The following is a 21852-nucleotide window of genomic DNA, read 5'->3' on the forward strand; positions in this document are numbered from 1 at the left end:
CGAAATTAACCTTGGGGATACCTGAGCCTTCCAAAATTAACGTGGATGGGCACACGAACCTCCCAAATTAACCTTGATGAGCACCTGAACCCCCCAGAATTAACATGGGGGGGCACCTGAAACACCACAATTTAAGGGAGGGCTTTTGAAACCCCCAAATTAACCTTGATGGGCACCTGAACCCCCCCCAGTTAACAGTGGGGAGCACCTGAATCCCCCCAAAATTAAATCTTAGGGAGCACCCAAACCTTCCAAAATTAACTCTCAGGGGCACCTGAACCCCCCCAAATTAACAGTGGGAAGCACCTGAACCCCCCAAAAATCAAATTTTAGGAAGCACCCTAATTTTGGAACCTTCCAAAATTAACCTCGATAGGTACCTGAACCCCCCCAAATTAACAGTGGGGAGCACCTGAACCCCCAAAATCAAAGCTAACAGGGCACCTGAAACCCCCAAATCAAACCTTGGGGGTGGGGATTACTTGACCACTCCCCCCTCAAAAAGGAGGGAGGGAGGAGGGGAGTTTAGCACATAATATTACAGCTCTGTTACAAAACCCAGTCACAAAACTCCCCTCTTTGATACAAATTTGCTTCCAAATATCCTTTCCCCAAATAATGAAGTTTTACAGACTGTAAAAACATCACAAACTTGTCAAAATGGATCTCAATGCAACTCTCTATAAAATTTTAATGACTGTGCTCCTGTTAACTAAATATTCGAAACAGAAAAATAGCCCGTACTACATTTGCTCTTTTTAAACAATAAATAAGCAACTTTTTGTGTTTGGGTTTTTTTTTTTTTAAACAAGAATGAAATATAAACTTTACACATCCAAAATACAATATACAACTTATTTCCAAAAGGACTTAGTGATGACAGAAACAGCAAAACGAGGTGATGAGCAGAAGTTTTCCTACGGACAACAGGTCACGCTGCTCGTCACAGGTTTTTCTTCAAGTTCCACGGTTCCCTTATGGATTTTCCTACTTGGAGCATGAGGTGGGGCTCCATTGTTTGAGTGGATGATGAGAGGAGAGTCTGGTGGAATCCAACAATAAGATTTGGTGGCGCTCCCAAATTTGTTACCTTTTAAGACTGACGAGTGTGGATCTCCCCAGGCCACTGTGTTGAACTAATTTAGGCTGATGTGATAAGGCTGCAGGAAGATTTTTAGACCTAAGCCATATTTTTATCCAACTGAAAACATTTTGTATCCCCTTCCAAAAGAACAAGGTGGATGGACTGTCTCCTTAAGACCACAACAGAAATGAACAATATATACAAATGAAGTCGCATTCGTTTCCTAGGCAGAAAACAAGAGAGACTTCCCATAAAAAGGATTTCTTTCGTTCTCAAACTTCACTTAGAAACTCAGCTTAACACACAGCTGTTCTGGAACAGCAGTAACAAAACACTTGGAGGTGTCCCAGGGTTTCCCTGCCCTTGTTCATGTGGTGTTGAGTTGACTTTGTCTTTCGGTCTCGGCTTTCCTCTCCTGCCGGTGGGTCACTGCAGCCCAGAAGGTGATTTTTTTCAGCACTTCCTGCAAAAGTTTGGATGGCAGGCAGGGAATCTGGTTCCCCAAGAGAGCTGCGTTCTTCCCAATGCAGTCAAGACACAGCCTGAAGAAGGAAAACAGGGAAAAAAAAAACCCCTTTAAGTAAATGGTCTGTAATCTGAAGACCAAGTGACAACTTATTAAAGTTGGTGTTGTGCATTAATTACAGATGTTGTGGGTGCACGTGGAGGACAATTACACACCACCAGGGATTAAACTGCTGTGGATCATCACGCATGGCATGGTTCAAATATTTACTGAGGAGGTAATCTGGTATTTTACCTGCCTGTGCAGGAGCACGTGGCTAAAATCACCCTTGGAGCAACGGGGTCTGGTGGAAGGTGTCCCTGCCCACGGCAGGGGGTGCAACTGGATCGTCCTTAAAGTCCCTCCCAACCCAAACCAGTCTGGGATTCAGAGATTCTGTAACCACAACTCACCTGAGGAGGGAATAAGGTTGAGTCTGAAATATCAACAAGTCACTGCAGTGACCCTGATCAAGAGGAAAAAAAAGGAACCATTAAAATGGCAAACAGTTTATCTCAGCAATAGTGCTGCTTTCTAGATTAATGTCACATTAATTACCACATGCATGATTTAAAACTGATAATACCTAAATAACTATTTATGAAGCATCTGAACTACAAATCCCTTTTTATTCCATCAGTCAAGAAAGCTTCAGGTGGGGATTCCTCGGTGGTGGTTTTCAGTTACCAATTTGAGCCAACATCTTAATCTGTTTGTTGTTTGTTTTTTTTTTTTTTTAATTTAAATCCCATCTATAAATACATTAATTGATTTGCTCAGAGAGGTTGTGGACTCCCCTGGATCCCTGGAAGTATCTAAGACCAGGTTGGACAGGGCTTGGAGCAACCTGGGCTAGTGGGAGGTGTCCCTGCCCATGGCAGGGGGTGGAACTGGGTGAGCTTTAAGGTCCCTCCCAACCCAAACCATTCCATGATTCCATCATTTTATATCAATTATAATTATCCTAGTGATAGGATTTATTATCCAGTTTACTGACTGTGTCCATGAAAAGCAGGTCATCTTTGCTCCCACCAAACACCATCACTTCTCCTTCTTTCCCAAGGCAGGCTGTGTGCCAGAGTCTAGAAATAAAACCATAAATGCAATTAGTGCCCAAGGAACAACATCAGTTGTGTGTTATCAGCAAGACAAAGACATTATTTCAGAAGTGTCCAGAGGTAAAAAATAGTAGCTTAAAATATATTACTCGTTAGTTTAACAATTATAAAAGGAGAGAGTAATGTGACTATCCATCTCATGAGAAGTATCTGCATACAGACTAATATATTTTGTCATTATTTGACTCTTCTGTACTCTGGTTATACAAACTTTGTCTTATTTATCACTACATTGGAAAATTTTTAGACAAAAACATAACTCTGCAAACAAAGCTTTGGCCAAAGGCAGCTTTTCTTTTCCTTTTTGAATTTTCCACTATTTCTTTGCTTCAGAAGTACAGTTCCAGTGGCTTTCAGCCCGTGGGGTTCTCAGTACTGACTTGGATCCCCGAGCACTAGGAACACCAGTTATCCTGTTTCAGTCTTACACTTGCCCCAAAGATTCCTGGGGATCAGTTCCTGTGGGTCAGTCACACCACATCAGGTTTTGTGTTGTGCATATAAAAATACACGACATAAAAGAGACCCCACAAAGCCAAAACCTGATTTTATAATCAAAGATTCTGCAGCCACACCTTGCTAGATTTATTTTTTATTAGTTGGCAGATCAAACCCTCTAATTTCTCTGCTGGTCTATCACCAGTGAATGTCACAAGATGATCCCCACAGGGCTCTGGCCCTTTAGAGCTACAGAACCAAAATAAAATGCCCCACTAAATTTTCACGCAAAAGTAAACGTTCCCACTTTCTTACTCCATTCACATCCTTAGGCTAAACTGTATCCCACTTTTTCCCTTCCTCCTACCTGTGGATAGATCTGTCTCTGCCTGATCTGCATTAGGAAAACTCTGGCCTGGACTTGGTCACGAAGAACAGTGGGAAGCCTTTCCTGCCTGGACTCTGCTGACATCCTATCTCGCAACCTGAGGCTTTTCCTACAGCCTGACAAGAGTTTCTGTCCTCCCACGGCTGCTCTAACTTATCACCTAAACATTCTGACAGAGCACGTTATTGAGATCACACACGTCCTTCAGACACAGCTCTTCCAGCTACAGTAACAGCACGAAAGCACTGGGAATCCAGGAGTTACACAGTTCTCTGTTTTAACCCAGCGTGCAAAACGTTGGCTGAAGTGCAACTGATGGACAGAAAAGAAGAACAGTATTTTCTACCAATACAGAATCACTTGGGAAGACAATTTTTTTTTTAGAAAATACTAAAAATGAAGGTTGAAGGAAATTATTCTTTACAGAATTTAGGGAGGGAATCAAACTTGCAGAAGCACCTGGAAAAGACACTAAATGTGTGATATTCTGGGTATTATTATAAAATAACAGAAATATATAGAAAAGAAGTACACGTATAAGGATTATCGCCCCTGTATTTTAAGTCGGAGGAGCAACTGAACTGACCTAAACCTTTTCCAGCTGCAGAGATCCTGCAGTAATCCTGGGTACAATCATGGTACAAGGAAGTACTTCACACTCAAAGTAGTTCAATATACAGACAGGCTCTTGGTGTGGCCCCTTTTATCCATGTTTCCTGGAGCCATTCCAAATCCACCTGGACGTGTTCCTGTGTCACCTGCTCCAGGTGACCCTGCCTTGGCAGGGGGGTTGGACTGGAGGATCTCCACAGGGCCCTTCCCAGCCCAGCTATTCTGTGATTCTGTGACTTCCTGAGAAAGGTTAATGAAGTTTTTGGGGGTTGTCTGGTTGCTTAAGGATGGGAGGTCCTTTCCTTCAACAAAGAATTAGGTCCTCAGGGACCTAAAAAAGAATTAGGGAAAGGTCCTCAGCCTCCAACCCAAATACCACAATGCTCAGGTGGTTGAGAACCACAGGACATGTTTGGAACTGAGGGAGCTCTGAGAGTCCTGTCAGGAGGGGATCCAAAGGCTCTGCTCTCCCAGGACAGGCTGGGCTGTGTTTGCACAACAGCTCCACTTGCATCCCACGATGGGATCTGCCCTGGAATTGCCTGGAAACCACTTGGGGCTCAGGAGTCACTGGTTCCTACCATCCAGCCCCTCTGCCAAGCCAGGCACAGATGTTATTCCAGCTTTAATGCACAGGAAAGGCTGAGCTGCAGCTCCTGGGGCTGCTGCCTGTACAAACAGCACATTCTGTCCCTTCCTGGTCCTTTTCCATGATCCCCAGTGAAAATAATGACACAGGGAAGGCTTGAAACCATCCACGTGTAAAGAACTGAACACAGATCCTTGGCTGCTACTGCTGTGCTTTATTTAAGGCAGCCATCAGGCCCTTCATCTATCAGCTCACTAATCATAAAAGGAAGATATTCTGTGAATTAAGGTAGTTTATTTGAGCCTGAAGCACAAAAAAGCAGAAAACTTGGTCTAGCTGTGGCTGTTATGTTTAAAAGACACCCTACAACAGGATAAAACAGGAAGAAAGTTAAATGAGGTAAAGATATTTCAGTAGCAGAAGACAAGGCAGGAATCATGCAAATGCCAGACCAGAATTGTATATATTTATATCGTAAAAGAATAATAGAAAATGGTGCTGAAAGTTCCTGGGTGGATGCAGAGAATTAATTCCATGAAAATCTGAATATTTACTACCTACAGCAAACCAATTCAATAGTAATTCTCTTATAAAAACACATATTGCTTCAAACACTGCATTAACAAACAAGATATTTTACTTTTGAACCCTGAAAGATGCATCCACTTTTTCATGGTTCTCTCCTGTTTCTAATAATGTATCAACATTAATCAACTTTTATTATTCTCTTTGGTTATTAATTACCCAAAGGTTTTGAGGTATTTTCTTATATAACAATAATTTGGCTGTAGAAAACCAGGCTGGTTGGACACCCAGCTCCTTCACCACAAAAACATCTTTCAAGGCAAATGAACATCAACCACAATAAATACAGAAACTCAAAATGCTGTATCAGGCCTGCAGGAAAATAAGGCATTAAAGCAAACTATTTAATCACACTGCGTTAATTTTCTAAAATATTCATATAATGTCGTTCAAAAATACTGTTCAGTAATTTAAAAATCAGTTAATTTTTAAAAATGATTTAATTTCAGCACACATGGTCTGTGTTTTTATACCTAGGCCTACTCTTAGGCAAGTGGGTGAGCTGTTTCCATCCGTTTGTTGTAATGCTGTGGATCCAGCCATCACCTACAAGGTAAGAACATGCATTAGTGCCTTTTTGGGGGCCAAAAATTACCTTTTTTTTAATTTATACAAGCAGCTCTGTGTTCTAAGAACACGTTACATTCAGGTAACAGTAACATCATCACTACATTAACCTGCATCTTTTTGCTCCTTGTAATTTAACTGAACACACACTGCATTGAAACCTGGAATTAAAATACACTTGATTTCTTTTCTTTTGGAGAAACTGAGAAAATCACCCCCTCCCAGTGGATTTATCTACGAAACTTAAGATTATTTTCAATGATTTCATGGGCTTTTCATGAAAACAAGTTGCCTTTTCTAAAAAAAAAAAAAAAAGGAACTCACAGAAGACTATCCCACTTCCTATTTCACATTTTTCACTCTGATTTGAACAGAATAGAATTATAACCTCTACATTACTTACTTAAAGGAACATTATCAGAACTTAGTCCACCAAAAAGAAAAAGTCTGTCATCTCCTATCGGAGTCAACGTGTGCCAGGAGCGATCCTTTGGTTTCTCTCCACTGATATTAATTCTTGGTGAAACAAAGAAACAAAAAAGACCAAATTTGCAAAGAATGCTGAAAATTAACTTGGCAGAAAATTTCTTAGTTTGTCCCAGAGTGAGCTTGGATGTTTTCCCAGTGAAAAAGCAAAGACTAAATAATCAAATCAACTGCACCTACATGTAGCTAAAGAGTTAACTGTGATTAAATTTAGTGAATCCTCTCCAGTCCTAGGAGAAGGGTTTTAAATGATCTGAGGATTGTGGCTTTACCTTTGATCCAAAAGCTACCACTGTGGTCACCCAAATTTTGATAAATGTTAGTAAGAAGGTGATTTGTTAAGTACAAAACAGATGCAGGTTTATTATTGCCAAAATCTGCTCGCGTTACAAAAACACAGATTTGAAATTGGGTTTTAGTTGGGTTTGCTCGAGGTGAGAATGTGAACAGCAAAGAACCTGAGCCTATGGGATAACCCCAAAAAAACTAGTTTGGGTGTCTGTATTTCCTCTGTAGTCAGTGAAGAGAAACAGGTGCCTGGAAAGCACAACCTGGGGATTTATTTTCCACGTCTCACCCCCAGGAAGTGCCTGTTTCCCTTCCCTGGGCACGGAGGAAGCCCTGGGTGAGGAGTGGAGGCATCTGTGGCGCAGCCAGAGGAATCTCACTGCCGGATTCTCCATCTGGAAGCAAAGCCTGAAGAATGGGAGGGAATTAAACAGGGATTGCAAACACTGTCCTGCTAAATTTGGCACCCAAGCCAAGTTGCAATGTTTGAGGGCCTGCTTTGCACAACTCTTGTGTAAAGAGGCTGCTAAACTTGGCCAAGGGGCAGCCTGGGCTTTGAGGGTTAAAACCAAAAAATATAAACCAGGGACTGAGGGGTGACAAAATTTCGATTTTCGTGCTGCAAAAAAACCCGATCACGGTACCAGAAATAACATAATATTGAACATTCTGAGCAACAATCAGTGGAGCAAAGGGACTTCTGGGTAGTGGCAGCTAAAATAACAACTGCAATCCCCTGCTGGATGATATTCCTGATTTACTGGGTTTATATTATGCAATTCCTTAAGAAACCTGTGTAGAGTTGAATAAGAAAGACACTTGACTGGTTAGTGGGGCTTTAAATAAAATCATTATTGCATTTGGAGCTTTTCTGTTCTTATTTTACAGTGTTTCTGTGGGGAATCATGGCACCTTTGGAGTAAAATTCTTTATATTGTGATCATCCCTTACAAATGCCTGTTTTTTAACACCATTGCTGATTTTAGTGTGTAACCAGAAATAACTTTTCAAACAATTTGTGCAAAGACCGACTGCAAACTGGAGTCAAAAATGTAAATACTGATTTGACATTGTCCTGAAAGATACACCGAATTTTTTTTTCTCCTTTTGTGACCAGGAGATGAAATAAATAATGAATAAATATGGACCCTTTATACCTCCTGTGAGGTGCCACCACAGCAGCAGACACTGTGAAAAGGCTCTTTTTTGCCCATAATATCTTAAATCTCTTTTTTTTTCAGTCTCTCAAAGGCTCTTTGCCGAGGTGCTGGAATGGCTGGATAGGAGGCTCCTAAATTTACAATGATCCAACACTAAATCACGGGTAAACCTTGGGAGCCTCTCTTGGATCACAACAAAGAAATAACTGAGTTTTGGAAAAATGTTCAGTTTTTAGGGTTTCATGGTCTTTTATGACAGAGACCCTTCCCCAATCTGTGCTGTAATTAGCCAACTACAGATACTAAAAACAGCATTAGAGAAGACATCAGACCCGAAATTCCATATGGATAAATGCACCCATCTTGAAAATTAGGATGTTAAATCACTACATGCTGTGCTTGAAACAGCATCATCAATGCTTTGGTGCAGAACAGAAAAAGCTTAGTAACCACTATCAAATTAAATTAAATGGAAATCACAATATAGCAGCTGTTAAAATAGTCCCCAAACTCTCATTCTCCTCTTGGAAAAGCTACAGGATTAGCTCTGGATCTATTTAACAATATGGTTCAAACTGTTACATTCAGTTTTAAGTGTTAGAGGGGGGGGAAACTCACCTTCCAGACCAAGTCCAAGTGTCTAAATTCAGGCAGTGCAAATCATTCATTCTGGTTTGCTGGAACAAAGAAATAAAATCCCACTTGTGTTACATTAAGCAAACAAGAAGCAAAGCATTTCAGTGAGGCCTTCCTGGGACAGAATATTACAAGTGACAATATTCTGAAGAAATCTGTACCCGTGTGCCTTAATATAAATCTGTTTTCTGTGGCAGATGAAAAGCATTTCTTCTCAAAAAACCAAAAAAACCCCTGAACATGCAACTCTCAGGGAACTGCCTGTCAGGAATATTTCCAGTCATGCAATGGCACTATGGGGCCAATTTTAGCTTTTCACAGTGAAGAACTGTGTGATATTTATTCAGTTCCTGCAAATGTATTTAACTTTCATCCACAGAATTCATGGGAGGTAAATGCACAAGGTATTTTACTCTCACAGAGTTGCCTCACGTTATTTTTCTTTATGTTCTGATCAGAACTCTGTATCCTCCTGCCTTACTCCTTGGAATAGCCTGGTAGTGCTCAGTGCATCCCACAAAAAGTCCATCACGTCTGTGGTTTTCTCTCTTGCCCTTTCACAAAGTTACTACCAGCAATGACAAGGTTTTAGGACCCTTTAGCACTTGCCACAAACATAATAAAGTGGGAAATCAGTGCACTTTCCTGTCTGCCAGTGATGGGAGATGGAGAAGTGACTGACTGCCTTAGGGCTGGGGGAGAAGATAAAAAGAATTTCTCTGCTTTAGGTTATTTTCAGCGACTCACAACACACTCCACTGACACCTGCAATTCCCCTGGGTGCTACAAAAAAGATCTGGGAAGTAGGGAAATGTATCTTGCCTTACCTTCCAACTCCTTTTCTCCTAGGGTAGTCCATAGATCTATTAGAATAAGCCTTTCTCCAGCTGGCAGATCCTTTGAGGCAGAAACTAGGCTGGTCATGTAAGTCAGAACAGGAGTAGTTTTACCCCTGAGAACTCAGCCAGGGAGTGAGTGTGAGAGACTTCCAAAGCTGTCCATCAGAGCTATGGGAAGTCTCTCAGGGGATTTCAGGAAACAGCAAGGTTTTCAGGATAGCTACGGCCTCCTCTGACCAAGTACTTTGCTGTCCTGGAGAAGGGAATGTCAACCACAATCCTGGGGTGCCTTCAGGGAGGGCACCAGGCTACAGAAAAGCAGAACGTGAGGGTTTGGGGCATTGCCTGAGAAACTTTATCCCTCAAAAGGGTTGAATGTTAACGACCAAGTGTGGTCCAGCTGACAGCCAGTGGAACAGATCTGTCTTCCATGACAAGTCTATCCAGTTTCCTGCTCCTTCTGGTGGCTATGAAGGAGATGAGGAACAAATTATCCAAGCAGAAAGCAAAATGCAGTTGGTATCTTCTGTGCACAACTTGGGGCGGGGTGGGCAAAACCCAACGTTCTGGCCTCTACAACTGAAAATATTTAATCATCTTGGAACAACACAATTTGATATGAAGGGCATCTATCAGAGAGAGGGAAGAAAGTTGCTGTTATGTTGGAAATTTAGGTTTCAAGAAGATCCTGTTCAAGACCTCCTCGCTGACTTTCCTTTCCTAGGCATTAGGCAGAAGATGGAGAAGTTTCCAGTTTCCTGGTCCCTGGGAAATCAATGTATTATAATCTTTACATTCTCGTGATTCAACAGCTTGACAGATCCACAATTACATCAACCTCCTCTGGAATTCAAACCACCATCAGCTGGACAGTTCTGCCCAAGATTCAGTCCTTTAACAAAGCCTTTCTACCCAACCCTTATTTGGCAGACTGGAAAGCACACAGGTTTATAGCATCACCACTTGCCATACACAGTTTTCTTGCAGTCTCTCATGTATTTCTAACTGGTATCTACAATATTTAATCATTCTGACAATCCTAAAATGATTCTTAACTGGCTTTAAAGCACCAAGCCTCCTAAGAGGGTTTGCATTTCCCTTGGAGCTACAAGGACTCCTGAGACATTCTGCTTATCTCTGGCGTGTTCATTTATTTGCAGCCCAGTAAACATTAACCAGGATCTGCTTTGTCTCAGGGTTAACTTTCCAGCACGATGAAAGGCATTAAGGGTGACATTATTCTCAGCTCACTGCTCTTACAGTAAATTCTGCACCTCTCCACTCTGGGATTACAACCAAACAGCTACTCCAGCTCCAATCTTTGCCAAGAGAAGGACTGCAGGTCGATGGATCTTCAGGGACAGGAAATATAAACATGCTTACATTAAGGCATCAGATGTGTGAAGAGCTGCTGGAAAGACTTAGGTTTGTTACCTCGTTCTTTACATGAAAATTTTCCACTTAAATCAAACACAAGACTTGCATCAACTTTTGGACTAACTCTCCTTCCTTCCCACTTTCTCCCATTTCTGTTTTTTCCAGGGGCTTACCTGAAGGAACAGAGTCCACATAACACTTCTGAGCCTGCTTTCAAATGATTCCTGGTACAATTGATTTTGATCATCATCATCATCATCTTCTTTTACCAGTTCTAGCTCCAACTTTGGAAAAAGGTGCCCTTTCCTCCCAGAAAGATGAATAGGAGAAGCCTCATGACACTTCCTGGCCCTTTCTGGTTCCTTGTAGAGCCTTTTCCCTGGGAAGATTTGTATTATGGTGAACTAGAAGGAGAAGGAGGAGCAGAGCAACCCCGTATTTGCTCCTTAATTTATGGAGAAAAGCAAGACTTCATCCTTTGGGGAGGAGTTACTCCAGTTGTCAGGAAATGTAGTGGGGTTTTGATGTCTTTAGCTTTCTTGTTTCATGACTTACATTAATTCCTCAAGCCCCACTGGATGTTCCCAAACCTTTCTACGTTTCCTTCCATTTATTTCTAGGATAGAAAGTGAATCAATAACAATTACTAAGGTGAAAATTACACTGACTGCTCTCCTACAGAATTAAATACAGCTTTCCACAATTCCACTCTGACACGGTTCCCAAGTGGTTTCACTGAAATTCAGCCTGTTTTTAAGGAAGCTGATGCTACATGAGGAAGAGAAAAACCTTTTCAGATCAGAGCCTTCTGAATCCTGTGGTCAGACAGAGTTAAACAGAAGCCCGAGGGCAAATCCTCTGAGGGCAGATCTAATCATGCACCAGCACAGTGGAGAAATGACAGGTGAGCTCCAGCTAAATAACAATAATTCCACTTGCAGAGGCTGCATGAAATCCCAGCTGGAGTTCCAGAGCAGTTCAGTTGCAACAGGCCCAGTGCAGCAACCCTGAGCTGAGCCCAGAGCCCTCAGTGCTGTCCTGGCTCTGGGGTGAAGAGCTCAGCCCTCGCTGAGGGAACGAGGCTCTGGAGGCCAAGGAAGCGACCAGGAATAAATGGGAGGGCAGAAGGTCCTGAGCTGCACATTTAGTTCTTCACATCTGGGTTTCTTTCCCTCCCAGGCCTGTGGGCTCCTTAAATGAGGAGCAGGATTTGGCTGTGGTTCAGTTCCCAGCAGACAGGGAAGAGCAATTCCATGGCAGAGGCACAGGGCTCTCCCTCAGCCCGGCATGGACAACCCTGACACACAAGGTTTGGTCATTTTTCAATCTCTTCCAGTATTTCACTATTTCCTTAAGTTATTTGCAAACCAAGTTTGACCAAACCCACAGCTCTGGAAGCTCTCTTAGGCAGAGGTGGGGCTTGATCCCAAAAATCCTGAGCCTGTGTCAAAGGCCACATAACGGCAAGGAACAAACAGGATCCATTTTGGTTACTTTCTTTCCTGATTGATCTGAAAAGGTGCTTGGAAAAAAATCTTTTCTGCAGCCTGTAGGAGGAAATTCAAACTGGAAACTGGCTGGACATGTGACATTTCTACAGGAGTAGAAACCATTGGTAACAGAACTGCAGACATGCCCTGGGAACAACACTGTGGCAGGAAAAACAGGGAATAGGGAACAAAGGGCAATTTTACACTGCTTTGTTTGCCAGTTCTTGGGATACAGGGCTTAGTTTATGGCAGCTTTCCAAGATGAAGTTGGCATATGCTCACTGCAGGGCATTCCCAAACAGCTAATTCCTTCTCTTCTACCAAAGCCACAGCACTGGGGGCTCTCAAAAGCTTCTTCACTGTTACTTTTCAGAGGAGTAGAGACAGAAAACATCCAGTCTCATCCTCCAGCTGAGCAGGATTAAAGGCTCCAAATTAGCTGTAGTTAAGAGAGCTAAAACATTAAAAACCACAAGAGTACACAGTAGCTTAAACTGGGAGGCTTTTTACTTGCCTTACAGGATCTGTTTCTTACATTAAAGCTTCAGCAGAGGAGAACTGAAGAGAAAAATCTCCTCTGACCAGTACTAGAGAAATTAAGTGTGTTGCTGAGAGGTTTAATATCTCCTTGCTTACCATGTTGGCTTCATGTTTTTTTAGGTACAGATAACCAGGGAGATGATTCCTATACCTTTAAGTTGAAAAGAGTCAGCCACAATCCAGCCCTAATTTAAATATGCACTGACTGCATCCTCTTTGACTGTTACCTCTTCCAGACATCTGTATTTCTGTCACTTATGTGCAAAAAACGACAAAAGGTTAAATTATAAAGCCAACTCATCTCTTATTTACCAGACAGTCAGCTGTGTTTTCCCTTTTTGGGGACTATGTGTGCTTCATCATTAATATTACAGGCAGAAAGACTCTTCTTTTTGCAGAGGGTGATGGCAAGCAGCATCCTGAATTCAGAGCCCTTAACATCCAGGTTAGGCCAAGACATTTTGGATTTTTTTTTCCTGCTATAAAGTGATTTTTGATTAAAAAAAAATAACAGCCAAGAAAATAATATTAGTGCCAAGAAAATGTTCAATTACCAGCACTCGTCCTCCAAAGATGTAACCTTTGTTTCCCAGCACAGCACACGTGTGAGCTGCTCGAGGCTGAGGTGGATCTCCACCCTGAAAGAGCCAAAACAAGGTCCTTCAGAACATCATCAAACCTCCTGGACAGCTTTATTTTTCCAAGGTGAAAACCCCCAGGAACTGGCACTAAAAGCCCTGGAAATCACACCTTAAAATTTGATGTTATAGCCACATGCCAAAAAGCCACGTGCCCTGCGTAAATCAGAAATAAAGAGCAAAAGTGGCTTTTACTTTGCAATGGTAATTTCCTTTTTCTTGTTTTGCATTTAGTTTATAGGAATTTTAGCACACCTTGTAAAGAGCATAAAATACTGTCAGACACTCTTTACAATATACAACTTACTACTGAGTTCTTATTTAAATTTATCTGGATTTTACGAACCTTTATGGAATATTTTAATACAACGTCAATAGTTCTGGAATATCCCAGTGCCTTTCCAGTTATGGCTCACTGACAGCAATTTTACATTCCCAACAGTTGTGTTAAAGCTTGGACACAAAGCTTTATCTCAGAACTATCCCCCAGACACACAAGGCTCCATCACCTTCTAATGCACCCAGATTTCTAACACCTCTCTGAAATTCAGGGGAATTTTTGCATCAGAACCAGACTGTGGAACAAACACCAGCCTAAAAACACCCCATGGGGAAAAAAAATTCATGTCAGTTGTGAATGTCCCACATTCCAGAGGCACTGAGTGTCCAGTTCAATGTGATAAGCCTGAGCAATATTAAGCATCTTCAAATTACTTTTCCCAACCCCAATTTCTAGAGCCCAGTAACTATTGAAAACACACTGAAATCACAGCTGTGTCAAGAGATGAGACCGAAAAACACTCACCCTGATTGCTGGTTGAGACCAAGTCTGAGTGGTTGTATCAAACACATGAACATCATTATGCCACCCCCAGAATATCTGTCCTTCCTTAAAAAAAAAAAAAATCAAAATAAGTTTAAAAACCAAAAATTAGTATATTTTATTTTAAAAACTTCGGGCTTATTGAAGGACACAAACCCCGAAGTGATCTGTCAAAGCAGAAAATAAACTAAAATACAGAATTTTCTTTAAAAAAATACATTAATATTTTTAATGCAGCTGCTCAGGTCTAGTTGAAGGTCACCAGTACCCAGGGATGTTCAGGCTGATGACACCTGAAAATGGGTTTTATGCTCCAACATCACTCACTGCACAGGACAAATTTTACCTTCTGATTTTTATTGTAACACACTGAGAAATAACTAATTTGTACAAAGTAATTTCTGTAATTCAGTCTTTAACATTTGATGTCAGGATCTGCATTCCCTTTAACACATATTTATTTCTTATTAACTCCTGTCACTAAATACTCTGATCAGTCTCCTTCTTTCTATTAACTGTAACAAATTATTATGGGAAAGTTTTGTAATATATTTGTAACTATTACAAAAAATGACATAATGCCTAATCCAGGCATCTTTCTGGATAACAAATTAAATAAATTAACTGAGATTATTTGTCAGTTAGACTTGGGAAGCTATAAATTCCCTAATGTCACTTCTAAGAAATAAAGTCTTAAATTTTCTGGGGGTTTTAGCTTTAAAATATGTCTTCAGATTAAAACAGGGCTTTGTTCCAGTATTTTGTTTCATTGCACTCAAAGCCCAGCACCGAGGACTCGGAATATGTGAAGCACCCACTGCTCCCAAATGCAATATCTGGAATTTCAGATCTTGGAAGGTTCCAATTTGCATTCCTGCTGATGCCATAAATAGAACAGAAAATCAGACCCATTTTCATACCCATTGAGTACAGTACAAAGGAGCTTTTTTCCCGACAATCAGAAAGGGACAAATCACTTGGAACTGTGACAAATCCCTTACCCAAAATGCATCGTGGACATCGAAGCAGTCACTCAGTTCATTGTGCTTCCTACAGCCATAGCCACCAAAATATATTAGCCTAAAAGAACAACAAAATAAGCTCATTTAGCAAATAGCTTTCAAATGGGTAAGCTGTAATAATTAGTTTCAAATTTCGGGTTACCTACTGCAGTAATTATAATAATAATATAAACGACTGAAAATATTCCCTATTGCACCTGATTATGCAAACCTTAACCCTCAACAAGCCTGACAGAATTCCACACAAGGAAACAGGTTCAAGACAAGGTTCAAGAGGTTCAAGTCTCTGTTCCTCTCTCCAAAAGCTTATTTATCAGTGATATTTTCAGGCACGAGTCTCAAAATGACAAACAACACATAAGACAGGGAAATTCCTCGTCCTGCTCGAATCCCTGCCCTCCTCCAGGGAGATTCCCATGCTCCTGCTGTATTTGTTGGCCTCCTGTGTACATCTTTTGGCAAGAACTGTTCCCAAGGTTCACCCCACTGACCTTGCCTGGGGGACAAAAAGCCTTTCTCTGCTTTAAAATGAGGTTTTCTGACTGAGCACTACGGAACAAATCACATTGCAAGGATCGTTACACACCTCCCAGCCCAATATTCCACCCATGAACTGGCCATCCATAAGTAAAGCTTCCTAAAGTTTGGCTGAACTTCAACCTTTTGAGGCCATTTGCTCTAGTTGTCAGTGATCTTAGGAGAAGGCAATTTAGGAAATGATGGGATGCTGAAGCTCATTCCAGACTGACATTCCTAGGGAAACAGAGTTACTGACAGCATTGTGCAACACGCCACGACATCCCCACCTGCAAACTCACAGCTCGTGACATTTTAATGGTGAGCTCTCCCCAGATATTTTCTTTAAATGAAAAGGTTCCCCTCTGCCACCTAAAACAAGTGGTTTTCTCCCTAGGCAGATTTCACGATGCTCTGGATAACTTCATTTAGTTTTCAATAATTTTGTACTAACAGCTAAGGAGTTGTTCAAATATAATTTCCCCATCTCTTGCAGTTCAATTAGAATTGTAAAACCATACCCAGAGGCATCCTGGACAACATCTTTAGATGGGGAGTCCACAAACAGAAAAATCACTTACATTTGAAAATGTTCACTGTAAATCACATTCCTACTTGTTTATAACGACTTCAGTAACAAATTGCTGACAAGGTACTGTCTTGTGACCACTTATGCCACAATATCCAGGCATTTTCCATAACAAGCACAAAATCTGGAGTATTTATTTCTAGCCAATTATTTTTTTCCTTAACACACACAAATATCTAGGCTGACTCAGTTCTTACAAAAATGAACTCGATCCCTGAAATGCCTTTGCAACTCTCAGCTTTTAAACCCCTTGAAAACACATTAAATATCTTTTATTGCAGGTAATAATTACATTGATGGATATAACAAAAAAGTAATTTTATACTGATTTTTAACGTGTTAAATGTTAATGTGTTAAAATTAAATAATAGAGGCATAATGATTTTTTATCTGAACCCTCAAAGCATTCCACAAACTTCCCCTAAACTTCCCATCCCTCTCCTGAAGTGGGGTTTTACTTACCATTAATTCTCATATGTGAGAAAACTCTGGTAGCAAGTTGTTACACAAAATCCCACAGCAACTCTAAGAATTAAGAGTTTTTTGAATCCCAAACCTGTGTGCTCTTCACTTTATAGCCCTTCCTCTCTGCAATTAACACACATTAAATATTCTTAATGTGTTACCTGTCCTTATAGACCCAGCAGGAAAGTTTGTCACGGGGGGTAGGAGGTTGACCTTTAAAATTTGTGATTTTTTTCCATCTGTAGGTTCCGGTTTTTGTTCTCAAATTAACATAATAGAGCTTAAAAGAAAAAAAAAAATGTGCAATGTTTTCAGTATAAAGGATATCAACAGAAAGAACAACCCACCTCCCCCAAAATACATTAGTTTGGATTAAAAAAAAAAAAAGGAACTGGCAGTGGAGTTTGCAATATGTAGCAACACTCAGGAAGAGGCAAATACATCACAAAAACACAGCTAAAATGTAAGAATTGGCAACAAGTTTTCCTGCCTGATGAGAGGCTCCATTTTACTTCTTTTCTAGTCAGGAGTGAACTCTGACTTCATTCTCATTAAATGATAAAACAACCAATTTCATCTACTCTGCTAATTCAGACTTCAGTTACAAGGACAACTGGTAGCTCTGTTTTAACTTTATTTATTACCTGATTATATAAGGTAATTGCTATCAGAGAGCAAAAATAAGAGTGATATTCTGAGATTAGTCTCATTTATGGTTGTCAAAATATTTTTAAAAAAAAAGCAATTGGGAAAGCACAGGCAGTTCTCAGGAATGAGTACAGAAAGTTTTGCAAAAACGAAGTTTTCCCTCAAATTTCTCCTTGATTCAAATGCAAAGTACACCACAGAAACAGCAAGGTCAGCATTATCACTCACTCAAATACAGTGTTACAGGAAAAAATGAATACAATACCCGATTACTGTATCCTTTATCATCAAATCCCCCAAAAATGTACAGCTTCCCGTTGATGCTGGCCCCACAGCTCCCTGACATGGAAGTGGGCAGCTCCCCTTCCATCAGGTGCATTGTCCTGCAATTAAAAAAAAAAAACACATTAAGACCTTGCAAAGCCACCAAAATTTAACAATTCCCAAACCAGATATATTAATAATATTTAGACTTCAAGCTAAAAATACAGCTTGGGTCATGACCAGCACTAGGAACTGCTGATGAAGTCAGGCTCCTGTGGTGCAAGAGAACTTCCAGGTGAATACTGTGGGTGTTCATTTTTAGGAAGGTGAAATTCATATTAAAAAGAGCTTTAGCAGAGCTGCAACATTGATTATTCAAATTAGGGAAATACTGTTGAGTCCAAAACCTCCTGAAATGAGCCCATGGCACTGCTGTTATTTTTCAAACCGAAAACTGAGGCAGAAGCAGAAATACTTCTCCATTCCTGCTCCCTCATCCCTGCTGTGCCTGTGCCCTGCACTCTCAGCTGCACATGGACAACGGTGTGTGCTGGGAACTCAGGGAGATCCTGGTTACAAATATAACCCTGAAAAAAGAAAAGTTATATTTAACCCAGAGCGTTTCCCTGATCCAAGTTCCCGTGTGAGCACAAACAGCTGTACTGGGACATCACAGGGAAAACAAGGCAGCGTGAGGGGGCTTTAGCACAGGGGCCAGGGAGCCATGGATTTCAGGGAAAAAAGGGGAAAAACGAAGCAAAAAAGGGGGGGGGAAGGGAAAAAAAAGGGAGGAAGGGGAAAAAAAAAGAGAGAAGGAGGAAAAGGAGCAAGAAGGGGGCAAAATAAAAAAGGGGAGAAGAGAAAAAAGGGGAAGTTCTGAGTTATTTCTGAGTTGCATCGCATTGTGCAATGAAGTAATGACAAAAAATATATATAACTGTAAATAGATTAAGAACCCAAGTATCCAGTGTTCAGCTGTTCATTCCAACATAGAAGTTTGTGTATGAAGAACTGAGCCAAAATAAACTCCCAAACAAATGCACCTGTTTCAACAGAGCCTTCAGCCAACCATTCCAAACATTCCCTTAACATAATAATTAGACTTTAGGAATGAACGTGTTTCCTGGAGTTAATTTGCAAGCATACAGGTCTGTTCTTCAGTCTTTACATTAAACATCTGCTATTTAAACTCAGGGAACATGGCCAGTAACTCATGTCACCGAAGCCTTTTCACTGCAGCTAATTGTCATCTATGCAAAGATCAACTTTATATATTAATTAAATATAAATTATGGAACTTGCCATAACCCACTGTCCATTTCATAGATCCAGAGCTCATCATTAGGCAGATAAACTTCATTCTCTTCAATTGACTAAAATGGAAGAGAGATGGGCAAATGTTAAATCAATTATGCCTTACACACCATATATTTTAAGATGAAATGCTAAATCATGTTACTTAGCAACACAGAGTAATCTTAAGGAAATAATCTACCAGAGCATAAGTCATTAATGCTCTGATCATCCCAATTTTAAAACTAATTTATTTTAAAAATAACGAACTTAATTCCTCACGACCACTTATTAAAGGCACAGATTGACCAGCTTAGTGTTTTGCCAGAAAAGATGTGTGACAACATAAACCAGATTTGGAGGTCCTGAATTAAAACTCATTATCTTTTGTTTTGGGAGATACTTTTAATTAGGAGGCAATTCTTGGCATAACAGAGAAGTGTAGAATAAAAAATAGAATATAAAAAGTGGAACTGAAAGGCACCAAAGGTTACTTGCAGTGGCTGAAAGAAGGAACTTGAAAGGACAAAATCTCAAATATAAAGGAGAAAATTAATTTCTCTGTGTACAAAAACAAAGACTCCTCAACAGAGGTCATTAACAAAGAAAAAACAACTTAGGAAAGAACGATGAGGAAGAACAACAAACAGGAGAAGGAAGCCCAAAAGCATTCAGTGCTCATGCTGAGTAACAACTACACCATTAATTATTGCCTTGACATCAGAAAGAAATTAAAGACTGGGAGGGAATAAGCAGCCAGAGCCAGTAAATAAACAAATAAATCAAAATTGGATCAAAATTAAAGGAATGTGAAGAAGTTACATACAAAACTGAAATTTAATTCTCAACCATTTGGTTACTGATATCGATCACTTGCCTTCAAATGACACTTTATTATGACTTTCTGAGTTTGAAAGGTGCCAACCAGGCAGGTACATCCTATTTTTGGCATGTTTACCCTGCCAGTTCCCTTTCCTTGGGAAGGCTCTGCTGTTCCACACTCCTGGCAGCTTCTGCAACGTGCAGAAGTTGACTCAATTTAATCTGGGTATGTCAGAGGTCGAGCATTTGCTCCAGAACCAGCTCTGAGCAAATGCACTGATGCCAAAAATAAGTTTGCTGGGCAGCAGTGCACCAACAACACGTTAAAAATGATTTAGCTGTGTAAAGTGCTGCTTAAAGAGCAAGGATTTTCATAATATTCTCAACAAAATACATGTAATATTACTAAAAACATTTGCAAATTTTATTTGCTAAACTTAACACACATTGTCTGTTTTCAATGTGCCACAAACCCAAAATTTTTTACAAGAAAACCTTTGAAAACATTGTGCTCACCAGTCCACCCTCAGTTTTAAAGACCAGAGCACAGAAAACTAACAAGGATTACCAGTGATTTAAGTGATATACAGTTATTCAGAGTATTACAGAGTTTAAATCCAGGAGCTCCCAACTAGAATTCTTTGCTTGAGTATGGCAGGACAAGCTTTCTACATTTGAAAGTTGCCCACGAAAAATACAGGTAGAATATTAAATATGTTAATAGAAATACAGTTTCCACCTGACCAAGACAATGACACAAAGCACAGGTATTTTCACATTTTATGGCCAACGTGCACAGACACTGTAGGTAAAATGAGGTGGCTGTATTTAATGTATTTAATTCACAGTTCTCGTTAGGGTGAATTCATGGAGCTAAAAGATAAGGATTTACTTATGTCAGAACCAGAACTGATCTTCCAACGAAAAATAAATAAAAGATGTGGGGGTTTTTTTGCCGGACACCAGCTCGAGGTGACCAGCGGTGCTTTCTGAGGGAGGAAACCACGCTGTGTACATAACACAACTACTAATAAACAAACACATTGCGGGGACTCGGGAACAAGAACGCGAATTACACACCGGAAAAAAAAAAAAAAACCGCCACAAATTACAGCCGTCACCCCCCTGAGGGACACGGGAGTCACCCTCAGAGCGCCGGGAGGGGAGGGGAGGGGAGGCAAACCGGCTCCACCGGCCCTTCCCCGCACGTGGCGGGTGACGGGGGCGGCTGAAGGCGGGGGAAGGAGGACGCTGCCCACGGACAGCGGGCGCGGGGAGAAGGGGACGCGCGGAGCGGAGGGACGGGACGCGCGGAGCGGAGGGACGGGACGCGCGGAGCGGAGGGACGGGACGCGCGGAGCGGAGGGACGGGACGCGCGGAGCGGAGGGACGGGACGCCCCGAGCAGCCCCCGCGCCTCCCGCCCGGCCCCTCCGCGCCGCCCGCCGCCACTCGAACGCCGCGCGGCCGCCGCGGCCAATCAGCGCCCGCCGAGCGCTGAGGGGCGGCGGGGGGATCCCCCCCCATCCCCTGCCCCGCCCGGGGCTCCCGGCGCCGCTGCCCCGCTCCCGCTCCCCCCGCCCGGCCCTCGCCCCCCGCACGCCTTACCACGTATCCCCCCCACACGTAGAGAAAGTTCCCGTCCACCACGGCGCAGTGGCCGCTGCGCTCCTCGGCCACGCAGAACTGCTCCGCGGGGTCCGCCGCCATCTTAGGGGAGGAGGGCGAGGAGGAGGAGGAGGACGAGGAGGAGGAGGAGAAGGAAGGGGAGGAAGCGGCCCGGCTGCCTCACGGCTCGGCTGCCTCACGGCTCGCGTCCCGCCACCGCCTCCTCCGGGAGAGGCTGCGGCTCCGGCGCCGGTCGCTCCCCTCAGGCGGACGGGAAGCGAGGAGGGTCCAAAGTGTGGGGCGGCACCCGCCGCTCAGCCCCGCCGCGGGTCCGGAGCGGGGCGGGCGGCGAGAGAGGCGCTGCCCCTGCCCTGGGCATCGGGGACCGTGTGAGGGCTAGGGCTTAATAAAGCCTCCGGGAGGATGTGAGTAAAGACCACGAGAGGAGGAAAAAGGCAGCGAG

At 42.0% G+C, this 21852-nt stretch overlaps 1 protein-coding gene across 1 annotated transcript; it reads right to left on the bottom strand.

Moving 5' to 3' along the window:
• Window positions 1-665: 665 nt before the first annotated feature.
• On the bottom strand, window positions 666-21687 carry KLHDC1 (kelch domain containing 1). The gene is made up of 13 exons (XM_027744459.2): window positions 21390-21687; window positions 18970-19040; window positions 17669-17786; window positions 16917-17035; window positions 15165-15243; window positions 14146-14229; window positions 13257-13340; window positions 8439-8497; window positions 6290-6402; window positions 5793-5865; window positions 2587-2671; window positions 2003-2055; window positions 666-1626 (listed from the first exon to the last, which is right to left on the bottom strand). The coding sequence occupies exons 1-13, from the start codon at window positions 21489-21491 to the stop codon at window positions 1452-1454; spliced, it is 1215 nt and encodes a 404-aa protein (XP_027600260.1). The 5' UTR covers window positions 21492-21687; the 3' UTR covers window positions 666-1451.
• Between the last annotated feature and the right edge of the window lie 165 nt (window positions 21688-21852).

The sequence above is a fragment of the Pipra filicauda genome, unplaced genomic scaffold (genome assembly GCF_003945595.2).
Source record: "Pipra filicauda isolate LSUMZ 115617 unplaced genomic scaffold, ASM394559v2 scaffold596_size400887_pilon, whole genome shotgun sequence".
Classification (NCBI taxonomy): Eukaryota; Metazoa; Chordata; class Aves; order Passeriformes; family Pipridae; genus Pipra; species Pipra filicauda.